Raw genomic sequence first — 24,058 nt, 5'->3', positions numbered from 1 at the left:
ATAAGAAACAATTAAAATCCCATTAAAATAAAACTTGTTCATGCAATAAATCAATAAAAAGTATGCTGTGCCATTCTCCTACATATCCTGTCGTTTTTTGTCTTTTTTTGTCTTATAAAATGAACACTGGATGGATTAATCAGGTGTGGGATGGATGATATTAACAGGTTACAATCACATGACAACCTCAGCTTTTATAAGACTGTCTGCAGTTTCTGCCGTTAACATTCAGTCTGAACTGTTCACCAATCACACAATCAATAAATCAAGTTTATTTTTAATGCACATTTCAGCAGCAAAGTTGTTCAAAATGCTTTAGGTTATAAAAACACAAAAATAAAAACAGCTACAAAAATTATATTTTGTCATCAAAATCATTAATATACATTAAATATGTTGGTCAATATATAAATACATAACAGATTTAACTTCATGTCTGTCAGAGTCAGTGTTAAAACTGGTTTGGTCCATTTTAGTGTGACCGGAAATTCATCTTTGGCACTGATTATAATAAATATAATAATCAGTAAATATATGCACCATTCAGATTAAACTTTTTATACTTCCACGGGGTTCTAATCTTAATAAAATCAGTAAAATCCTCTTTTTTCCTCTGTGAAACATGAATGAACACTTTCTCTGCAAAATAAAAAAATAAAAATCCAATACTGCAAGTCACGCTTCTCTAAGGCACATGAATATCCATGTGCCTGTGTGATGCAGACTCTCAAACACCCAACAACACCTACTCATCGTTCGCCTTACTGGCGAGCAGAGCGGATCCGCACACGCCTGGTTTTAGCGCGCGGACGTCATGCGTCTGAATGAGTCAGCGTGTCGGAGGAGAAGCACTTTCATCCACACCTACAGGCCTTCCCAACCAAATATTATTCACAGCCACTTCCTCTGCTCCTTTCGCTTCTGCTGTTTGGTCTGTGATAACCTGAAAATATGATTATTTTAAGTTATAAAAGAAAACATTCATTGTTGAGCAGGACACATTAGAAACACTCTAAAACTTGACAGGATGACCTTACTTAAAAAAAGTTAAGTCAATTAAAGTCAACACTAGTTTGACTTTAATTGAGTGTTACCAAACTTTAAACAAAATCAAGTTTTATTCACTCAAGTGAAAATGTATTTTTTATGATGAGCGGTTTGGGTGTGAGTTTTTGTAAAGTGCAGTTTTCAAATACACTTAAAAAACATCTCAGCTGCAGAGTTGGTGAGTAAAGTGAATATTTGGCATGCAATTTGTGACATATGCATGCTTCCAAGAACAATCTACACTTAAAAAAATAACCTGTAGTGTCCACATAAAGTGCTCTGAATTACAAATGGGATTCACAACTATCTTTGTTGCCTCAGCAGCAACTCTTCCCTGCACTGTTGCTGAGCTGCGGCTCCTGCTCTGAGTGAGCAGCATCTTCGGTTTTGGGCTGCAGTGGATCCAAACTGGACTGACTGGACAGAATCTCCTCCACCAGCTTCCTGAAACACAGCAGAGACGCAAAACAAGGACGGGAAGAGAAACGAGCAGCTGGCGTCAACGAGAGGAACGACGTTTAAAACCTTCAGTGTCTCCGACACACAGAAAGACAGACAGAAGAGAAAGAACAAAAAAGGAAGGACAGAATGAAGGATACACATAAAAAAGATAAAGGAAGACAGAAAGGAACAAAGAAAACAAGGAAGGAGACAGAAAAAATAAAGGAAGACAGGAAGGAAGGAAAACAAATCCTATTTTTATGACTGAAGGTGAACATTTTACATGTAGTTCCATAGATTAGCATCTTAATCAAACATGGCGCCGCCCCATCAGACTGATGGGATTTACGTGTCGTCCTGGTAGTTGCCGTGTTGCACCATGTAAGCTCTGGACATGCTCTGTTACCTCATTGCCTCGTCGATGTTCTTGTTGTCTTTGACTGAAGTTGCCATCCATGTGAAGAAGCCATTGGCCTTGCAGAACGACTCGATGCCGTCTGCTGGGACGGCCCAGTCAGACAGGTCACTCTGTGGGGGAGCAGAGACAGCAGCAGAGACAAAAAAAGACATTTAGGAAAACACAGAACGCTCCTGCAGATCAGCACTGGTGAACATGTACAAAAAAACTAAACATAAATGTCCTAACACTCTCAGAATGGACTGAACATGCTTAATATTTACACTGACAGGTATATATTTAGTTAGCAAGCAAAAATATGGAACTCCAAACTAAATACTTAGTTGACAAACTGAATTTTTATATTGCAGGCTAAATATTTAGCTCCATATTAAATATTTAATCAACAAAGTATTTATCTGTGTTAATCCATCAACACTGCAAATGTTTGGGATCTTGGTAAAACATTGGCATTCCTGTCTGTCTTTCAGAGTCACCACAGGTGTAGAAAACAGGTGGGTGGATCTTGAATTACCCAAAATAGGAAACGTGTAACCTGATTTAATACCAAACACTGAGAAAAAACGTCATATTTCATAGAATGACTGTAAAAATCTGGCTCCAACTGTATGTTTCATTCCTGCACTTTTGCTTCTTGTAATAATTTTTTATTTTGCTTCCCTGTCCTTCATATCTAATCTTCTGCAACTAACTCACTGGAATGTATTTAATACAGGGATCTGGAAACAACATGACTGGGTGCATTCACATCAACCCTGTTTAGTCCGCTTTAATCGAACTCTTGCTTGTCTAGAAAGTCCGGTTCGTTTGGGGAAGTGTGAATGCGCAAACGAACTCACCAAAAAAAATAGCAAACTCTAGTCTGCCTAACACCTCGATCTTGGTTCGGTTGACGTGAATGAATGCATGGATGCAAGTGAACCGGACACTTCTCCAAAGCAGGAAGTCAAATACAGCGCAAGGCATTCTGGGTCGACACAGCCAAAATAAATGTGCAAGTCTTGCACTACAGGGAGAAAAAGCTTGTGTTTTTTCTTTACAGGAGACAAACATTTAAGGCTACTCCATTTCTGTTTTCATTTTGTGGAGAAGGAAGTTTGGCCTGGTCTTGGTGTCATTTCCTTCAGTGATTCTTGGTGCAGCGCCCCCACAGGCGAGGAGGTGAATAGGTTTTTCAGTTAGTTCGGATTGTTTGACACTGTGCAGCATTAAAGCGAGTCGCATGAGCTGAAAATGTAAGAAATGTGGGAATTTTGATCCCCAATCAAATCGAGGTGTGAAAACACGCTTACATGTGCACCATCTCAAATTTCTCATGTGGCTCTTTCTAAAAAGATGAGGACGATGGTAACTCAGCAGCGCTAAGCTCTCCTAGTGCATCATGTATTGGCTAAATTAACCGACTCGCCTTGTTTGCCAGCAGGATGCATGGGATGGAGCTTCCATTGGGCAGCATGGCCTTGCTGTCCAGGTCCTGTTTCCACTGGCGACACTTGAGGAAGCTTGATGAGTTTGTGACATCAAACATCAACACGCAGCCCATCGCCCCTTTATAATAAACTCTGGTCATGGAGATGAAACGCTCCTGGCCTGGAAGGAAGGGCAGACAACATTCATGCACATTTCAGTGATCAATTTATGCTTATGCATAGACCTGTAGTTCCCTTTGAACTAATGTTTCATACCTGCAACGTCCCAAAGTTGAACTCTGACCTTTTCTTTGTCAGACCAGTGCAGCGTCTTAACAGAGAAATCCACTACAGAAGTAAACAAAACTCACATTAGGAACACAGTTTGAGAAAAACTCAAGTTCATAAAGCACCATAAACATATTTATTATGTTTATATTTACCCAGATATTCACATTCAATTCAGAAATACTTAAATGATCCCAAAGGGAATGATTGGAATAATAAATGATTCTGCTCTTCTTTAATTCTGGAGAGCCCAACATGAGCGTGAGCGAATGGAAGAGGATTGGGGCCATCGGAAAAAAAAATATTTAAAAAAAGAATTATGACTTTTGAGCTCAGAAGATGAAAAACTAAAATAATATCTGACTTTTTTCTCAGAATTCTGACTTTTGATCTCAAAACATTGAAGTCATAATTCTGAGAAAGAAGTCAGATTTTTTTTCAGTAGCTGTAATGCTTGTCTGTACAGTCCAGAAAGGTTGAATGGTTTGTCTGATAAATTCTGGGTCTTTCCTGAGTTTTCTCCTATTGAGATGTGATTGGAAACTGATGCTCCAAACCTTTAAACCACCTTAACAGACTCATTTTAAATGGAGGAATGATGGCTCTGTTCCTAAAGCTTAATTGTTCTGCTTTTATTCAGAATCTTGTTCTTTTGATGAAGATCCATATTTCATGACCATGGAAAAGCAGGAGTTTTTAAATCAAGAGCTTTAATTTTTGACTCTGTCCTCTGTTTTCCTGGCTTAGACACTGAATACAAGCAACTGGCAACACACAATCTTTGAAAAAAGAAAATCAAAACTAAATCTGTCTTTGTGAAACATCAGTATTTGACATGTTAAACATTAAACACACAAGTCAGCCCAGATGAAGAGCCTGACAAACTATGATTGTTAAAAACCATTTTGCTTACCTCCTACGGTCATTTTGTACGTTCTGCTGAACTGTCCACTGACATAGCGACACACAAATGAAGACTTCCCAACGTTTCCATCTCCTATAATCAGTATTTTCAGCAGGTGCTCTTTCATTTTGTTTGCTCAGAAAGCGAACCAGAGGGACTCTGCAGCTGGAAGGTGCCATATCCCAAAGTTCAAACAGGAAATGGGATTTAATAAGCGCATAAAGGTTTTGTGCTGTGCGCGTGTATGAGTTAATAATCTCCAAAGTTCGAAGGACCACTGGAGCTGCAGGAAACACAATAAGGATGCAAAGAGAATTGAAGATCAGGTGATTTCTTTTCTCAACATCTTAACAGCGTACTTTGTGTATGAAAGATGCATGAAATTTCAAGTCTTTTTGGCCCTCTTGGTGTTCCATACAAATTATTGCTTGTTCACATAGATATATGTACTCACATCGGTTTCACTGCTCATTCAGGTTGGTGGCAGAAAGACATGCAGATTGTGAGAAAACTGCATGAAAATGAGGGCGTTAAAACACCCACATACCCCAGAGGCTCATGGATGCCGCCTTCCGTTTGATTCGATTGACAAAGTGCAAACAGTTTCAGTAAAAAGCACAGCTTTTGTTTTTCAAGCTGGACCACATATAAAGACACCATTTGGGTCTGGTTGTGTCCTAAAACAGTTATTTATAAGTTCTGCGGAGTACTCCATCTGCTGATGGGAAGAGAGCCAAGACACGACGATGCGCACAAACAGGAAAACCTCTCACAAAGTGATTCAGGAGGATGACTCAGCAGGGGGCTGGAATCTGTTTGGAAGCCAAGAACGGCGGCTTATTTGGCAAATCAGCAAACCCAGTATGTGGTGAACACCACACGCCTCTGTGTGAGTGTGTGTGTGTGTGTAGTTGCAATGCTGATACTAGTGATAGAGGACAGAGAGGGAAGCTGAGATATTCTTGTAGTTTTTCTAAGAAAGCCCTCTTCATTGACAGCAAGCACTGGTTGGTTTTATTTTTTGTTCTGATATGATACAGAGGTAACTGTACCTTTCTAAGAAATGTGGAGAAATTAAGAGTTTATCCTGGATTTTAATCTGGCTTTCATGCGCTGTGCGTTCCTCACGCAGTCTCACATCAGGTCACTGACTCTGTGCTGCACTGCGATTAACACATAATAGACACTAGGTGGTGCTGGAGCACCAGCTCTTATTCCGGTGCTCCATCACCTGGAAAAAGTTGAAAGTTGTACGTTAGTCAGTTAAATAATTTTGTCCCGTTTTGCCTAATTAACAGGAGCCACAGGCTTATTTTAGACACAAATAGTCATCACTTTAAGGTTAAACCAAGTCTTTATAAAGCTTGGAGTGGGTAAATGTTCATAAAGAGACGGGTGTGTTCAAAATAACTAATAATTACATGTAATTTAATCCAAATTCATCAATAAATAGCAAAAATAAAAATTAGATGAAAATACTGAGAATTTTAACAGTTAATTTATTTATTAAATCATCTCTTAATTTGTTTTTAAAGATGTAAAACACACTATCATTTTTTTTTTTTTTATTAACTTAAAATCTAGATTCACAGTCTTAAATAAGTTTAATTTTTAACATTTTTATCCAGTCAAGACGGAGATTTGAGTTTTTTTTGTGCTTATTTTATGTCATCATTTCTTTGGTTAAATTCAGTAAATAAATATAAAATGATTCCGGTTCTGTATTTCATAATTTATGATTTTATCTTAAAGCATTTAAGTGCAGCAGTTTCGTCGTGTTTTTCTGTGCTCGTGTGCCATCTAGTGGCCGAACTGCAACATGACTCCTCTTATGGGTGGATTAAAATGTAGTTTTTGTGACGTAAACAACAATGGCAAAGCAACGTACTCAACTTTTGAATGCATATTTTATCCTATTTTTCAAGAAAATATTAGAATGATGCGACACCAAGGCAGCATCCGCATTCTGGACTGGCTGTTTCCATGGCAAAGTTGAAAAAAATGCAGCTTTTAATTGAAAATGTCTTTATTTCTTTTTGGCTTCATGGTGAAGGTAAGTGCATTTTAACTTCTTTGGCAGCTTCAGTTAGACTTTGAGAAAGTTAAAAGAACTTTTCCTAATATTTCTATTTTCAGTTATTGAAATATGTTCATGGACTTTAAAAAAAAAAAAATGTTTTACCTTACAAAAAAATAAAATAAATAAATAAATAAAATGAAAATTTCTCTGTTTTGGACGAGTTAGTTACCGAAATCATTGCCAATCAGGCACATATCGGATATCAAGTAGCCTGGAACCCATTCAGAAAAATCTGATCTGTGTTGTTCAGACTGTCATGAAAAGATCAGATGCAGGTCTAATTTAAGATTTAAAAATCTAATTTAAGTCCCTTCAGGCTGCAGTGTGAACATAAACATAGATATATTTTTGTATGTCAGGGTGGGCAATAAATTAGACACAATATATATCGTTATAGACAGGTGACCAATAGTTGGTTTCACTGAACTCCCTTCTAGAGCTGCACAGCATTCTGGGGGATGTAGGCAGAGGAAAGGCTGCAGACATCAACTAACTAACTCTTTTGGTTACCTAGCAACAGCTAGTTGAGAAACTAACGCAGCAGTAGTTTCAGGTTTCACCGCCCCTCCTCATAGCTGCTGAAAAATAAAAAAGAACAGCGTGAAGTGAAGTCTGGATAAAACAGGAAAGGTCACGCCACCAATTTGGTACTATTTCACATTTAAAACTACAAGTTAATTGAGTATTATAAATATAGACTGATTTAAAATATTTTTCAGCCACGTCATCCATAGTGTCAAGAAGCGATTTGCAAATCGGCATAAAGTGAAAATCGATTTGTCATCATGTTGCGTTATTCAGAGTCATCTCCCATTGTTTTCATTTTTTAAAGAGTTTTTCAGAATGCATGTTAGCGCCGTTTCCCTCCACTTCCTGCTCCTCTTGCACCTTCTTCTTCCTGTTGACATGGAGGAGGAGGACAAAGTCCCTCTGGAGGTCATCACTGAGAGCTCCCCCTGCAGCGTGACCTGTGGCCTGGGGGTCAAAACACAAACTCTGTGTTTGCTAAAGGACGGCAAGACCGCGATGGAAGAGAGAGTAAAGACAGAAGAAAAGGTATCAGTGAAATGGATCAGAAATCCATCCATCCATTTTCTTTACACCCTTGTCCCTCCGTGGGGTCAGGAGGTGCTGGCTCCTCTCCAGCTAACGTTCTGGGCGAGAGGCGGGGTCACCCTGGACAGGTCGCCAGTCTGTCACAGGGCAACACAGAGACACACAACCATGCACACACACACTCACACACACCTAGGGGCAATTTGGAGAGGCCAATTAACCTGACAGTCATGTTTTTGGACTGTGGGAGGAAACCGGAGTACCCGGAGAAAACCCACCATGCACAGGGAGAACATGGAGACTACATGCAGAAAGACCGGGGTCGGGAATCGAACCCAGAACCTTCTTGCTGCAAGGCAACAGCTCTACCAACTCCGCCACTGTGCAGCCCGGATCAGAAATCAGTTTAGGAATAAAACATTGATAGGTTACAAATGGCTGGAATTGGACTAATACTGAGTGTCTGGAATCACTTTGATCAGCAATTTAAACACTCACATATTTTGGTATAATTACCATCAAAGCTCTGCCAAGAAAAATAAAGACCCGTCAAAGAATAATTTTATAGTTCTGCTTTCATTAACTTTGCTGGTTTTTGTGTAACTAAGAGCAAATTCTAAAATGACAGCTTGTTGCTCAAGCTGGACTTATTGTGTCCCAGATGAACGACTGATGCACATCACATCTATTAAAAAACCCAACAGATGAAACAAAGCTGTGCATTCATCAGAATCATTATTACTCCTGTCAGGACGCCAGTAAGTCCAGCATATCAAAGACGTGCAGGAGCCAACAAGTGCAGTGTGTGGAGTCGTGGCAGTGTGGACTGAAGACCATGACCGTGACCTCTGGACAGCGCGTGGAGATCGACTGTTTGGGAGAAGTCATGGCGGCCATGGGAGCGTTCTCCTGGAGGTGAACACTGCGTCTTCATCAGCAAGTCACTTTCAGCTCAAAGGGAAAAACTCAAAAGCAATGTGATTATATATCTGAAGTTTATATCAGTATTATTCATTTGTAATTTGCAAATTGCTTGGAGTTTTCTGTTATTCTGCTAAATGTTTCAAACAGGAAAGGTGAGGTGAGGTCGGGTTTCTGAATGGATGTTCTGGTGTCCCTCAGGGTTTCGTGGCGCTACGCTCGAGGAGTCATCAGCTCGGACGATTCTCTGTTTGATCGCTGGAAGGCCCCTGATCTGCATCGAGTGGTTCTGGACCCAGTCAGAGAGAAGGATGCAGGTAAACACACCTGGGATGGTTTTCTAGAGGTAACGACTTCATTTCCTGTTTTCCTGAGATGACAAATTCATTTTCCACTTGTTTTCTTTAGAAAACCATTTAAATTCCCATTTTCTTGCAATACATTAATTTTCCAATGGTTTTCTTGAGATAAAGACTTAAATTCCTCTTTTCCTGAGAAAACAAATTAATTTCCCAACACTTTTCTTGAGATAAAGACTTAAATTTCCATTTTGTTGAGAAAACAAATGAATTTCCCCGTGGTTTTCTTAAGATAATTACATCAATTCATTATTTCAAGAAATTAGATATTCACGTTTTCTCAGGATAACAACTTAAATTCCCTTTTTCAAATATACTTTTCCTCTATGGTTTTCTTGAGAAAAGTTAATTTCCCAATAATTTTGTCAAGTGAATCTCGAGACACCAAAATGGCACGCATTAGGATAGATTCAGGTTTGAAACACACCAATCGTCTTGGTGTGTTTTATCTTGGAAAAAAACAAAAAAAACATAATCTCAAGAAAACCATCGGGGGAGAGGAAACGCGGAAAACGCTCAACTCTCAGCTTTTGTGTCTGTGCACAGAAGAACCAACAGCGAATTTACATCCATCCATTTTCTTGCACCCTTTTTCCCTCAGTGGGGTCGGGAGGGGTGCTGGTGCCCATCTCCAGCCAACGTTTCGGGCGAGAGGCGGGGTCACCCTGGACAGGTCGCCAGTCTGTCGCAGGGCAACACAGAGACACACAGGACACACAACCATGCACACACACACTCACACCTAGGGGCAATTTGGAGAGGCCAATTAACCTGACAGTCATGTTTTTGGACTGTGGGAGGAAACCGGAGTACCCGGCGAAAACCCACGCATGCACAGGGAGAACATGCAAACTCCATGCAGAAAGACCAGGGACAGGAATCGAACCCAGAACCTTCTTGCTGCAAGGCAACAGCTCTACCAACTGCGCCACTGTGCAGCCCAGCGAATTTACAGTCATGTGATAAACAATAATAAAGCAAATCCTGTCCACTTGTTTCCAGGAACGTACCGCTGTGACATCCAGGACGCCAACTATCGCAGAAAGAAGACGGTTTACTGGGGCATCCGTGTTTTACCGGCGGGGGTCGTCAACCTGGACTACCAAAGCTCTCTGATGCAGTGGGACGTGGCAGGAAGAGGAGCTGAAGCCAGCGGCGGGCTGCAGATGGCCGCCGGGAGGATTCTCCTCTACGCTGTACGGTTTGCTTTGACTTTGGTTTCCTTGTCAAAACCTCACAAACCCTGTGACTGAATTAATACCAGAGACGAAAGTTTACTTATGTCACCATCTTGTTTCTTAAAATTGTTAGGCACCTATAAATGCTTCTGTCTCCTGTCTAGAATGGAGTATTAGGGTCAGACTGAAACATTTTTTTTTTTAAATTACAAGAATAAATTCATAATATGACAATAAGATTTGGAGTAAAGAAACAATATTTCCAGAAGACAATCGTAAAAGTACTTGAAAAATGTCAATTTATTGAGAGCAAAGATATTTAGTGCACAATTATGTGTGATTCTTTCTTCAAAATACACAATCAGATGGACAAAAATAAGTAGAAATATTGGTATTTTAAATACAAAAAGGACAATAATTCATATACATAACAAAATCCGGCAAAAGAAAATTTTTACAAATTAGTTTATTTTAGTAAAAAACTGTTGAAACTTCAACAAAAGCTGCAGGTGAATATTTGGTCAAAACATTTTTCATTCAGTGGGTCGAGAATCCAGAAATTTCACTCAAGTAAAAGTAAAAAGTACGGTGTAGTAAAAATACTTGTAGAAGTACATGTATTCAAAAAAGTTGCTCAGGTAAATGTAGCCAGGACACGAGGGTCAGTCGATCCTCTCACTCCTGCCGTGTCAGCGTTTCAGGGAATCGCTGCTCCTCCCACTGAAATGAGACCAAACGTCGTCTTACACCGAGACGTCGAGGCCAGCGGCTCGACGAAACCCTGCAGCATAATAGAGGCGTGATTTCCTTTGTTCAGCCCAAACCCTGAGGACTGAACATGATCAATGACCCATCATGTGTCCTGCCTGCATGGCTGCGGGGCAGAGAGAGCATTTTTCTAAATGGGGCCGAGTGTTTAGGCAGAGACTGCAGAGGGATTACAGCAGCTGTGAGGAAACTTTTTATTGATGCTCACATCTAATGAAATAAGAAGCAAAGCACAACCTGGACATGTCTGGTAGAAACACCGTCATTAATCCTGTACAAAATATCCCCCAAAATTTCTGTAAACGCATTAAACTGAATCATTTCTAAATGTATGAATAGTTTCTTCTTTTGTGTACAGGAATAATTATTAATCCATGACTTAAACTGGTCCGTTTTGCTTCATCACTAAAATGGGAAAAACAAGAAACATGTTGCATCATTCATGTATGTGATACACTGTAAAAACACAAAACCTTACCAAGTAATTTTAGTCTAGTTTATAGTGCAAATATCTCCCATCCATTTTCTTTACACCCTTGTCCCTCAGTGGTGTTGGGAGGGTTGCTGGTTCCTCTCCAGCTAATGCCTAGGGGCAATTTAGAGAGGCCAATTAACCTGACAGTCATGTTTTTGGACTGTGGGAGGAAACCGGAGTACCTGGAGAAAACCCACCATGCACAGGGAGAACATGGAGACTCCATGCAGAAAGACCGGGGCCGGGAATCGAACCCAGAACCTTCTTGCTGCAAGGCAGCAGCTCTACCAACTGCGCCACTGTGCAGCCCGCAAATATCTTATTACACTTAAAATAAAACAAACTAACTTAAAAGCAACTTTTAAGCAAGTTATAGAAGCTTGTTTTAAGTAAACAATTGTTTTCATATTGATGAAAACTTTCTTGCTCAATTGGCAGATAAATTAAATTATAACATGGGAAAAATGTCTTAAATAATCTGCCAATGGAACGTGAACGTTTTCATCAATATTAAGGAATTGTTTACTTAAAACAATCCTCTATTTCATGCTGAACAGAAACTTTTTAGTTAGGTTTGCATTATTTCAAGTTTGCACTAGAAACTAGACCAAAATTACCTGGTATGATTTTATGTTTTTGCAGTGTAATGTTCAAAATGAAACAAGCAAACTAACAACCTCAATTTCCCATAATTGGCAATCAGGGCAATAATTGAAGATGTCGAACATTTGGAACTGTGATATAAATGTATTTTGCTCTCAGACAAGGCAGTGAGATGGTTAAAGATCCCGAATAGAATCAAAACCTCTAAAGTATCAAGAAAATGTAAGATGAAATTTGAAAATGGGTCTTTCAGCAGGACTGGCTCACCAGAAACAAAATCAAGCTTCAGTGTGGATCTGATTCACCAGACTTTAATCTGAGAGGTGATATGTAGAGAAGAGAACAAGTACTTAGTACTTCTGCAGTAAAACATGAATTAGACTAAGAAGAAGACTAAGTATTGGGAGTTGTACAGGATAGTAGTAGCACCAATGATGTTTAAGGAAAATTACATTTCCTCAGTGAATTACATTCACTGAGGAAAGTTATAGAAGTTGCATAATCAGAGACAGAGAAATCTCTGTCTCTGATTATGCAACTGCCATAAAATCTGAATTTATTTAGGGTTTATTTGCTTTAACATCTTTAAAATGATGTTAAAGAGCACAATGGCCCCAGACTGCTGAGGGGGTGGGGGGACCCCACCTAAAGAGAAGCTATAGTGGCTGTGGGTGATTTGCTACTGGGGAAAGATTCTACTGTTCTTGTCTTTGTCTTGATGAACTTTTTTTATCTTAGCATATGTTTTTAGAACATATGCTAAAAACACTGCGCCAACACTGCGCAGTTGGCACAGTGGCGCCAACTGCGCCACTGTGCCAACTGCGCCACTGTGCAGTTGGCAACAGCTCTACCAACTGCACAGTGGTGCAGTTGGTAGAGCTGTTGCCTTGCGGCAAGAAGGTTCTGGGTTCAATTCCCGGCCCCGGTCTTTCTGCATGGAGTCTCCATGTTCTCCCTGTGCATGGTGGGTTTTCTCCAGGTACTCCGGTTTCCTCCCACAGTCCAAAAACATGACTGTCAGGTTAATTGGCCTTTCCAAATTGCCCCTAGGTGTGAGTGTGTGTGTGCATGGTTGTGTGTCTCTGTGTTGCCCTGCGACCTGTCCAGGGTGACCCCGCCTCTCGCCCGGAACGTTAGCTGGAGATGGGCACCAGCACCTCCTGACCCCTCTGAGGGACAAGGGTGTAAAGAAAATGGATGGATCTTTAAAATGATTTCCAGCAATTCTGGAAGACGCTCTATCTCTATTTTTCCAGCTGCATTGAAGACAATTTAGACTAAATTTTGACACAGAGAGGGAGACATGCAGACCCGAAGGAGCTGATCTGGACCGACAGCTGTAGAGTCCAAATATAGTTAAGATACCTGCAGTTTGGTTTAGAGAGTGAAGAAGAGATAAAAATGGATCTAAAGCTAGAGAGCTCAGCATCTTAAAGGAGTGAGGGAGAGTTTTGAAGGTGGTTTAGATTGTTGATTGTTAGGTTATTGACTCAACAGGCTTTGTTGTGTTTGTCTAAAACGCAGGTGGTGATTTGTTTCTTCGTGACAGGCTTCTGTACTGGACTGATATTCCTCTACAAGAGAGTATGCTGCAGACGACAGAAACACGAAAGAAAGACAGAGATGACGCAGTTAGAAAAATATATTGTAAAATAAAACTACATTTCCAAAACACAATCATTTCTGTGTATGGATGAGCAGCGCAGTTTTATTATATCAGGTAAAATATTAAAAAGGCTGCAGGTGTACAGGTGTGTAATCACTGCGGCCATATTCTTCTCCACCAGATGGCAGCGTTGGCTAACAGGAAAGTCCTGAGTGAAGCGTGACAACGCAGATCAATTATCACCTCCCACATCATGACGGTACGGCTCAGCGTGATCCAGCTGCCACAAAGGAACCAAGTTAATAAAGAGGAGAATACAGAAAAGCACAACATGGGGCTCCTTAATGGACTTATGCAACACAGCAGGCAGACCAGGAAGAGACGCTCCACACGTTCAAGACTGTTTAAAACTCTTGAAGAAGTCACATGCAGGAGAAACGTTTCATGACTGTATGTATTAAAAAGATGTCAGATTAATCCCAGAAAAAGAGCAAAAGGCCTTGTGAAGATGCTGATTGGAGTTTCATTATCCACAGTGAAAGAGCCAATCAGAGAGGAAGAGGCCATTCCTCCAAAAACAACATAAAGCCAGAGTACGGTTCGCAAATGCCCTCAGGAACAAAACTCTGAATTATTGTAATGAAACTAAAACTGACGTGGATGATCATCATCTGGAGGGAAAGTACATGCACACCCAAAAGTGCAAAAATATCAGGATTCATAAAACCAAGTGCGGTTTTTCCTTTATAAATCACAGCAGCACCTCAACCTTTAATAAAAGCTCCATGTTCTGCCCTCAATGCGACCACATTCAACCATAAACGGCTAATACAAGAAACCTAATGCTAAGCTAAATATTACGTAAACTAACTAAACATTTGGTTCCAAATTAAATATTTAGCCAGCAAGTTGAAAGTCTGACCTATAAATACTTTATTAGCAAGTTAAATATTTAGGTTTGACCTGGATACTTAGTTAGCAAGTTACCAACTAAACATTTAGCTTGTTAACAAATTTTTTGGCAAGCTAATATTTAAATGTTTAGCTAGCAAGTGAAATATTTAGCTTGAAACTGATTTGAAAAATGTAACATTTCTTCTAAATAACCCAAATTATTGCTGTTAATATTTTTTATATCTAACTGATATAAAAAAATCAGTTAGATTTTTTATACATCACAACCTTTGTGTGGAAAGGTTTTGTGCGTACACCACATTTATAATCGAGGTCTCAGATATTGCCACCAAGCCATCAGGGTGTTGTGCTTGCAGCTTAGCAACCATTGAACTGATGACATCAGATGCATTGTGGGAAACAGCTGAGGCTGGAATGTGAGCAGTTGCCAAAACTACAGCGGTGAACTCTCTTGGTAAATAATGGGGACGGAAACTGGCTGCCAGGAGTTTAATATCTGGGCTGCAGAGACGACACTTCCCCGTAACGTGTCCTGGATGACACCATCTGTTGTTGGTAAGCACTGCTAATCCACCTCCTTTTCTTTTCTCACTCTTTAAATCTCTGTCAGGAAGCCTGGCAGAGAGAGGAGCGGATATGATCCGCCAGCATGTCTCAGTAAAACACATAATGCTTCATTTAAAAGCCCTGGCTGAGTCGTGCTTAGGGCTTGGAGTTCATCCAGCCTGTTAGCCAGCGAACTCCCGTTGCTCATCATGATTGTTGGAGGACAGAGTCTGAACTTCCTCCTTCTTTCTCTCCTCTGCAATCACTGCACCTCCTTTTCAACTCATCTGGGTTTTGCGTCTTCAGTTCAGGTATTATTTCAGTTTTTGTGATGGTAATCAGCTGCTCCTGGTTGTAAACCACCTTGTTGCTATGGTTATGCGTCATCATAACAAATTCCCAAAAGCAAAGAAAGTATCAGCTATAATCCTTCCAGCTGCTCAGCATCCTAAAGTAGAGAGGACAATGGTGCAAAAAACACACATTTTCTGCCTGAAATGGAGGAAGTAAAGTTAAAAGAAAGACTCCAACATGCTGCCACCTTGAGCCGAGCAAATCTGGAACTTTTTCATTCATTAAGATGACAAAGAGGCAACAGGTCGCCATGCCCAGACAAGGTGAAAGTCAACATCATCCCAGCGGTTCCAGACCTAAACAGGGAGGGAGATTAAGAGGCGATTACGGCGACAGACTCATCGGTTTGAGTTATTTTGGGAGGAGCGACTCCAGGGAAATAACAGCAATGCAATTATGAATATATGCTCATCATAATTCATTTATTTTCTCGTGGAAGTCGCCGAGCTCATCCCTGAACAACGCCGTTTCCCTTTGTGTGTTTAGTTAAAAACACCACTTTGGCAGATGTAATCGCTTTCCAGGGCAGTTTAATCAGCGTTTCACTGCAGCATTAAAACACACATGATGCCACACACACGGAAATGTTGCTGTTTGAAAGCATTTTGGATAATACAGAGGAGATCATATGTTAGACTTTCAGTAAGCACTAAATAAGCTCTTGGGAAATGAGAGCTTCAATTATTATTGTTCATGTGGAAATTAAAATTAATACGAGGCAGAGAGGTCACAGCATTCACTGGCTGTTTATTCACATGTTAATCCTGTCATATTCTCCATGTATTTTACTTTTTATTACATTAATATTTATCCAGATGTGATTTAAAGTTTTTAGTGTAAGTACCTGCCACGTCAGGTTTCTGACTAAATGAAACACTTTGAGTTAGAATCTCTGGAAATACTTTATTTGAAGACTGAATAAGGACAGCCTAAAAGAAAAGCTAACATGTTGTCAAGTATTTTCATTTTTCCCAATTTGGTAACACTTTATTTGAAGGGGGTGAATCAGACTGTCATAAACATGACATAACTCCTGTCATGAACATGAATAAGCCTTCATGAATATTTATGACTGTTGTCTTAAAGCGTCATTTGGTAAATTATGACACTTTTAATACAAAGGTGACATTATTGATAATGTCTTTGTTATGACAACTTGACATTAACCAAGAAATCATTACTGTTTAAACTTTACCTTTAATAACATAAAGTTACCTAATTTTTAAAGTGCAATCAGTAATACTTTTATAACAAATTTATAACAATAATGATTTATTGGTTAAAGTCAAGTTGTCATAAGAAAGACATTTTGAATAATGTCAACTTTGTATTAAGAGTGTCATAATTTATCATGAAGGCTTATTCATGTTAATAACAGGTGTTATGTCACGTTTGTTACAGTCTTATTCACCCCCTTCGAATAAAGTGTTACCTAATCTCTTCTTGAATGTGTTTAGAAAGATGACTCTCGTTTTGGTGAATAACTCATTAGTCACTGCAAAGACATTTAAAATGTTGACAGTGATGACTAACGTTTCCACTGCCAGACTATTTAAAAACCATTTTCAACGCCCAGATGACCAGATGGCAGAAAAATGGAGAACTCTGCGATCTCCACTTTGTAAACCTGTGAGTCGTCTCTGCCTTGATGTCTGAGGAGGAGCCACCAGGATGATGCAAGTTGTGTCGTTAAAGTGTAACACGCCACCTGTGGCTGATTCTGCTGACATGGTTTCCTCACAGCAGCCATATTTTAGGACAGCTGGAGGAATATGTTGTGAAAACTAACAGATGAGATAGTAAAACAGGTTTTATCTGCTCCACTTCTTACTCAGTTTTAGTTCAGAACCAGAGAAGCAGAAGTTTGGATGGATGACATCTAACCTGGTCAAGGTTTTATAAGTGACTGAGCCGTGAATTCAGCTCGCTAAGAGATATTCCTGAAACACAACCTCCAGGCAGAAGTTTGTGAGATTAAAGTGGAGACCATGTTTGGAAAATGTCCAAAATGGGCGGAGCCAAGAGACACTAAGGGGCGTGGTCAAGTGTAGAGATGGGCGGGGCTGTTGTAAACTTAACGACTTTTTAATGAGTTATTGTAGGCTTTCGTGGCGACATGTAATTCCTGACCTGCCACCAGGGGGCGTGTGTCTGAGTGAGATAGTTTTATCTCCAAACATGGCGCTGTGTGACGTAAACAATATCCAAGCTGTAGCATCAGCTGCGTTTCCATTACAAATGTTCAACTGTTCAACCCAAAGAGGGCAGCACTGAGGTGGTTTTAGGCCCAAAACTGCAGAATTAAACAAATGTACTCAAAAATGTCGCACAGATAGAAAGACAGAACCCGTAAGCACTAAGTTTTTATCGGTTTTTTACTCTTTAGGTTAAAGTACATTTGGTTTAAGTTGCAGAATAATCTGAAATACCCAAAGCCTGAAGAATGTTTTGGAGTTACCTTGTCAAAGCCTGGATGTAATCTGATTGGGATTCTGAGAGATGGCTTTAAATAGGCCATTAATGTTTAACATCATTAGCATTTCTGTAAAGAGGAGTAAGCCAACATTCCTCCGCAGTAAGAGCTGATCTTCCTCTAGGTGTGGGGCAGCCCTCAACTGATTTCTAAATAAAGAAGGACAAACAACTGTTTCTACCCAGAATGATAGCAACGCACCCAGAGACGGTTCCTCGCAATCCCAGAAGTATGTTGCAACATTTCATGCACTAATCATTAGCAGAGGCAGTAAAGTAGGTCTGCCTAGTTGTCCAGCAGCCATTTATTTCACTGCTCTCCTTCAAGTCACACTCAAACCTCTGGAAGAGGCCAACCGATGCGCCTTAATGATGCTTCATGATGCATTTTCTTTGCAGGCAGAATTGTAATCATGCCCTGGATATATAGCAGCGTTTCCCAGCTGTCCTCTTTCAACATAATAACACAGAAAGGGAATGCACCGGCACTCATGGTGTCCTGATTGGTATTTATCTCACTGGCTTCCTTAGAGCATCTTGGTAAAAGGACAGAGACTTTGCATTGAAGTACTTTGACCCCACATTTTATTGTTTAGTCGTCTTTAAATGCAACTTCTCTTCAAGGTGATCCATTCGGGAAGATTCATTTTTATGCAGAATTTAGATTTGAAATAGTAGAAAAGTTACACCCACCTAATGTTTGAACCCGATATTTATCCACACGCCATAACAAGACACTCTGTAATAAACTTAGACTAAACTTTTCCTGTTTCTGTTCAGATAGGATTACTAACACTATTTCTAACTAAGCAGTAACTTATTTAATTTCCCTTTGGGATCAATAAAGTATTTCCGAATTTGAATTGAATTGAATTATGGGATTAAGGGATGGTTATGATTGGTTAATTCACCACATCTGAGTTAAAGTGAAACACACTTTTTCAATTTAATTCCCAAAACATCCTGATGTTTTTGGAACATCATAAGAGATATCAGTAAAATAACTGTGAGCCTCCACTAATCTTACAGTTTTCCATCTTTCTAAGATGCAATATTGTCGTGATATACCTACTAATTGTTTATTTACTTTCTTATAACATTTTCTGCATTCATTACTGCTCAATTGGTTTGACATACTCATCAGTATTGTCTTTTAAATGTGCTTTATAAATTAATTTGTCATTGTTGGAATATTAATGTCAGCCAGGAGATTGAATTAAAGACAAGGTTAAGGAACGGTGAGGTGTTCATTATGAAGGTCATCCGTCACAGCTTGCCTGTTTAGTGTGTTGGCGCTCAGATTAATGTCCTTCCTGCCACGTCTCTGACATCCCAACAGGTTTGTTTTGCATGTATCATTTTCCAATGACAGATTAATAACAGAGGATTATTGTTATTTTATGACCTATACCTTATCTCTATTCAGTTTGAATGTTGTTGTGTGACAACATGTGTTGCTTTTGATGTGAGAATGTCTGCACCCACTAACTGATGACTACATGCATTTTTATAGAAAATTCTGGTTGAACTTTGAACTTAGTTTGTTTCCAGTGGAGCGCTGAGCATCATGGGGAAGAATAAAACCAGTTTTTGCTGAGCTCCAGCTCCAGTGAAGCGTGTTTGTTTGTTGGCTACTGGCTACATGTTGCTAAATTTGATGTGACCGAGCGTTAAAGCAGCAGAACACTCTGTGTAGCCATCTCTGGTATTGGCTTGACTTTGAGGTAGATTAAAAGAAAACACTGAAGATTGGGGCTGAAATTGAGGGCAGACTGGGAACACACACACACACAGACACACGCGCGCACACACACACGTCACATGGTGATTGACCTTTTCTTAAAGACCTGTTAGGTGCACCTGCTCAGTAATTGGACACGGGCACAGAGGGGAGTCTCCCTGCACCCATTTGTGTGTGTCCCACAGCCATGGCTGAGCACTTTAAATTAATTTCACTTGAGCTCTGACATTTATATATTGGAGCTACTGCTGAGAGCTGACCGCTTCAGTGAGACTGTGTTTGCTTGGACAGTACAAAAAAAAAAAAAAAAAAAAAATCACATGAAGATGCAGGGGAATATCTCCACTAACCTTTGGGGTCACACATGTACATCTATCCTCCCTCTGAAAACAAATGTATTATTCACTGGAAGTGTTTGTTTTGTTGCTAAATTGTTTAACATTTTCACTGAAACACTAACCTCTGCCATCCATGAAAATGGAGCAAGATCTTTCCACTGTATGCTGTATGTTTAGTTTTTTTCTTTTTTTTTTTTTGCAAATTGCCTCTTTCTACTGTTTCAACAAGTTTGGTTTCATCAGAGTCAAGAAAAAGTGTTTACACCAGTATAACCGTCTCCTGTTTTTTTTCTGTCTCACTTAAATGCTTCAGATGAAACTAATGCAGTCAAGATAATCAGAGTGAATATAAAATGGCAGCTGTTGCTGCTGAGGAAGGCGCCACCAGTTGTTATGTTTAGGGGGCGATTACCTCTGGTTTGGATAGGTCCTTTTTATTTTTTTTATTAATGTGAAACAAGGTTTTATTTTAATAATATTTTAAATGTGAAGTTGGTCACATTTATTTATTCTCTGAATATATTTTGTTTGGTCAATAAGCCGTTTCTTCAGTCGTTTATTGGTGTATCAAGTTCTGCTATGCTGCTCCTGACGGTTGGTGGTTACCATAGTAACCGGTAACTGAAGGCTCCGCCCCCTTTTTTTGTTGCCGTTATGCGTTTTCTTTACAAATATTATATTTTAACATTAGGGTAATTTAATAATATGCAGTGAGCCACGAGTAAATTTGCGGTGCCTTTGTGTATGTTTTTAACTGTTATCTTTATTAATGTTGTCCATTTTAGCTGTTTAATTTGACAAATGTCAACTGCTGTTGGTTTGTTTAGGATTATTTATTATATTTTATTTAATGTAGAGAGGCAGAAAATGCTGGACTGATGTTAACCACCAACTTGATTTTCTCTTTTCTTAGAATAAATACAACGAATCTGAATGTGTCTGTTGTGAAGTCAAACTATTGGACCAGAGAAGAACATGGAAGGGTTACACACGTTATCTTTATTCAATACTAAAATTATATAAAGTTTCGATGGAATTGACTCTGGTGGGCTGCACAGTGGCGCAGTTGGTAGAGCTGTTGCCTTGCAGCAAGAAGGTTCTGGGTTCGATTCCCGGCCCCGGTCTTTCTGCATGGAGTCTCCATGTTCTCCCTGTGCATGGTGGGTTTTCTCCAGGTACTCCGGTTTCCTCCCACAGTCCAAAAACATGACTGTCAGGTTAATTGGCCTGTCTAAATTGCCCCTAGGTGTGAGTGTGTGTGTGCATGGTTGTGTGTCTCTGTGTTGCCCTGTGACAGACTGGCGACCTGTCCAGGGTGACCCCACCCCTCGCCCGGCACGCTAGCTGGAGAGGAACCAGCACCTCCTGACCCCACTGAGGGACAAGGGTGAAAGAAAATGGATGGAATTGACTCTGTATTTAAACATTAATTTTTCTTTTTTTTTTTTTAAAGTGCCTTGAGATGACATTTGAAGTGAAATTGTGTTAAAAGTTGGAGTGAAAAGAGTTGAGCATTTGTTCATCATTTCGTTTTTCTAGACTCAACTTCTTACCTCAGTGCTCTCGTTCCCAGGGCAGCAGTCAGTCAGTCACTTTATTCCTTTTCTCCGCTCGTCTTTGTGATGCTGTCACTCATTCACGCCTCCCTGCCTGCCATGGCTCCTGATTGCTCTCACATATATTTCCTCTTCATGGTTATTTCTGTTCTTAGTTACTGCCAAACAGAGTCTGTACTTTAAGACAAGGATAAGACATGAAGCTGACATACATTTTCCCTAAAATAAAACTCTGATTGCTGGTTTCAATATCAAATTACAGCTTCTCTCATAATTCACTGGTTTTGTTAGACTAACTTCTTCTGAGTTTTTATTAATGTGATCTACAGTTTAGTTTTGTTATGCATCCCTGTCAGTTGGGGATAAAGGAAAATAAAGGATTAAAATATTTCAGTTTTATTGAGACAATCAATGTGAAACGTATGATTGCCTTCTGTTTTCATGGCATATATGCATATATCACATTAATTTTTCCTAAACTATAGATTAGGAAAAAAAATAAACTATAGATTATTTTTTCTAATCTATAGATTCTATTTGGGACACACCCAAATAGAAAAGCCTAATCTATTAGCCTTTTATAAAAAAAAATACAGGAAAATTATTTGTTTCTTGTCTTGAAATGTTAAATGTACATTAAATTATGGAATTATGTAAATATATTCTTTAATAAAACACTGTAAAAGTGTGTCTGTTCATCAATTTCAATATAAAAACTATCAGAATAATTTCTATCAAATAAAACATTGTGCTCTTTATTCAGAAATGCCCCAAAACAATTAAATAATCACATCAAAAGTTAGAACCTCTGTCTTTAGTAATTTCTTTGATTGCCAAATATATTAATGTGTGTGAGAAAATGTGTCAATGGCAGGTATTAACTTAAAGTTCGGTCCATTCACTTGTATTAGCTTACTGGCAGAGATGCCACATTCAATATGGCGGACGCTGTTACGTATCGCAGCAACGGGCCGGCCCTCGTCTGGAGGGGGCGGCGCGCAGATGATGTCTTCAGGTTCACTTCAGCGCGCCTTACGCTCCCTCACCTCTCGCACATAACGGGGCAAATGTAGCGAGTTTTACCTTTCACGTGTCTTCGTCTCGGGGTTCGGGGGGGATTTATGTTTTCGCATTTACCTGAATAATATGTAGTTGCGACCCTGGTTGTAACTTCAGTTAATAATCCTTTCACCATCAGGGATGAAACGTTTGTCAATGCAGCGCCACCTAATGGTCAATTATGTGTTGAACGATTGAGGAAATGGGATGAGTCGTCACTTTTATGTGACGACTCATAAAAGTCGTCACAGTCGTCATATAATAAAATTATAATAATTTTATTATAAAATTATTATTTTATAATAATTATTATAAAATAATAATAATTATTATTTTATAATAATAATTATAAAAGGCCTTGATTTCTGTTGCACAAGTACAACAGAAATGACATTTCTGTTGTACTTGTGCTAGTTTAAGAGCAGTGTTTGTACGGTTATGAACCTGAAATCTACATTTTTGACATAAACAATTCTTTGCCAGACTTGCTTAGATGTTGTTTAAATTATATATGATACAATTTGAATATGCCAAAGATATTTAAACTATGATAGGGAGATTGTTTAAATAAAGTCTGAACTTTATGTAACTGTATGTGACAGAAAACATCCAGTTCATTTTCTTGTCTTTCTGGTAAAAGTGACATTTAAAATGGATTCAATGATCAACTTTTGGTTTGGTTTGATTTCCCTTAACAAAAACATCTGGTGCACTTTTCCTGCTAAATCATGGATAAAATGGAGCAGCTGACGGTAAACTGTGCCAAACATCTGTTGAGTCATGACTTTAGAGGAAAGGCAAGTTGACATTTTCTAAAAAAAAAAAAAGAAGCAAAGCAGCAGAATTATTAGTTTAAATAGATTACTACAGTATTTTAGACTTATAAAATGTGAAAAATGTCTAGTTTATTTTCTAAATGTTGATATTGCATTTGAGAAAGATTTGGTCCTACGTCAGCAGTAAGACTGCATGTCTTTCCAAACTGACATTTGTGCATTTATTTATCGGAACAGACTGATTAGCCGGAGCAGCTGCGGTTTCGGCTGCACCCTGAACTCACCTCTCTGACCTCCTTCCCAACAGCTGAGTCATGGAAGGGTTACACACGTTATCTTTATTCAATACTAAAATTATATAAAGTTTCGATGGAATTGACTCTGGTGGGCTGCACAGTGGTGCAGTTGGTAGAGCTGTTGCCTTGCAGCAAGAAGGTTCTGGGTTCGATTCCCGGCCCCGGTCTTTCTGCATAGAGTTTGCATGGTCGCATGGTGGGCTTTCTCCGGGTACTCCGGCTTCCTCCCACAGTCCAAAAACATGACTGTCAGGTTAATTGGTCTGTCTAAATTGCCCCTAGGTGTGAGTGTGTGTGTGCATGGTTGTGTGTCTCTGTGTTGCCCTGTGACAGACTGGAGACCTGCTCAGGTGACCCCGCCTCTCGCCCGGCACGCCAGCTGGAGATAGGCACCAGCAACCCTCCCGACCCCACTGAGGGACAAGGGTGAAAGAAAACGGATGGAATTG

At 39.5% G+C, this 24,058-nt stretch overlaps 2 protein-coding genes across 3 annotated transcripts; one reads left to right on the top strand and one right to left on the bottom strand.

Moving 5' to 3' along the window:
* Nucleotides 1-254: 254 nt before the first annotated feature.
* Nucleotides 255-4,743, bottom strand: LOC103461903 (ras-related protein Rab-29). The gene is made up of 5 exons (XM_008404289.3): nucleotides 4,517-4,743; nucleotides 3,592-3,663; nucleotides 3,315-3,496; nucleotides 1,895-2,016; nucleotides 255-1,491 (listed from the first exon to the last, which is right to left on the bottom strand). Exons 1-5 carry the CDS (start codon nucleotides 4,632-4,634, stop codon nucleotides 1,365-1,367), a joined length of 621 nt encoding a protein of 206 aa, XP_008402511.1. The 5' UTR covers nucleotides 4,635-4,743; the 3' UTR covers nucleotides 255-1,364.
* Nucleotides 4,744-6,465: 1,722 nt separating this feature from the next.
* tmem81 (transmembrane protein 81) lies at nucleotides 6,466-13,627 on the top strand. Of its 2 annotated transcripts, none has more exons than XM_008404287.3 (6): nucleotides 6,466-6,560; nucleotides 7,420-7,643; nucleotides 8,395-8,558; nucleotides 8,766-8,881; nucleotides 9,926-10,119; nucleotides 13,475-13,627. In XM_008404287.3, the coding sequence occupies exons 1-6, from the start codon at nucleotides 6,491-6,493 to the stop codon at nucleotides 13,604-13,606; spliced, it is 900 nt and encodes a 299-aa protein (XP_008402509.2). In that variant the 5' UTR covers nucleotides 6,466-6,490; the 3' UTR covers nucleotides 13,607-13,627. The 2 variants fall into 2 exon arrangements, with proteins under 2 accessions (XP_008402509.2, XP_008402510.2); XM_008404288.3 differs by having other exon boundaries at nucleotides 6,467-6,560; nucleotides 13,500-13,627.
* The last annotated feature ends 10,431 nt before the right edge of the window (nucleotides 13,628-24,058 follow it).

The sequence above is a fragment of the Poecilia reticulata genome, chromosome 7 (assembly GCF_904066995.2).
Source record: "Poecilia reticulata chromosome 7, P_reticulata-male-v2, whole genome shotgun sequence".
NCBI classification, from domain to species: Eukaryota; Metazoa; Chordata; class Actinopteri; order Cyprinodontiformes; family Poeciliidae; genus Poecilia; species Poecilia reticulata.
The sequence above is the reverse complement of the archived record's forward strand: the minus strand, read 5'-3'. Positions and strand labels throughout refer to the sequence as shown.

Bases quoted from the DNA above. Each gene is read 5' to 3' on its own strand.
- tmem81 (XM_008404287.3), top strand. From the start codon at position 6,491: ATGGCAAAGTTGAAAAAAATGCAGCTTTTAATTGAAAATGTCTTTATT. The intron at 7,644-8,394 runs GTATCAGTGAAA...TACTCCTGTCAG, and splicing joins GAGTAAAGACAGAAGAAAAG to GACGCCAGTAAGTCCAGCAT. The intron at 8,882-9,925 runs GTAAACACACCT...ACTTGTTTCCAG, and splicing joins AGTCAGAGAGAAGGATGCAG to GAACGTACCGCTGTGACATC.
- LOC103461903 (XM_008404289.3), bottom strand. From the start codon at position 4,634: ATGAAAGAGCACCTGCTGAAAATACTGATTATAGGAGATGGAAACGTT. The intron at 3,664-4,516 runs GTAAGCAAAATG...TTACTTCTGTAG, and splicing joins GTACAAAATGACCGTAGGAG to TGGATTTCTCTGTTAAGACG. The intron at 2,017-3,314 runs GCGAGTCGGTTA...GCTCCCCCACAG, and splicing joins GCATCCTGCTGGCAAACAAG to AGTGACCTGTCTGACTGGGC.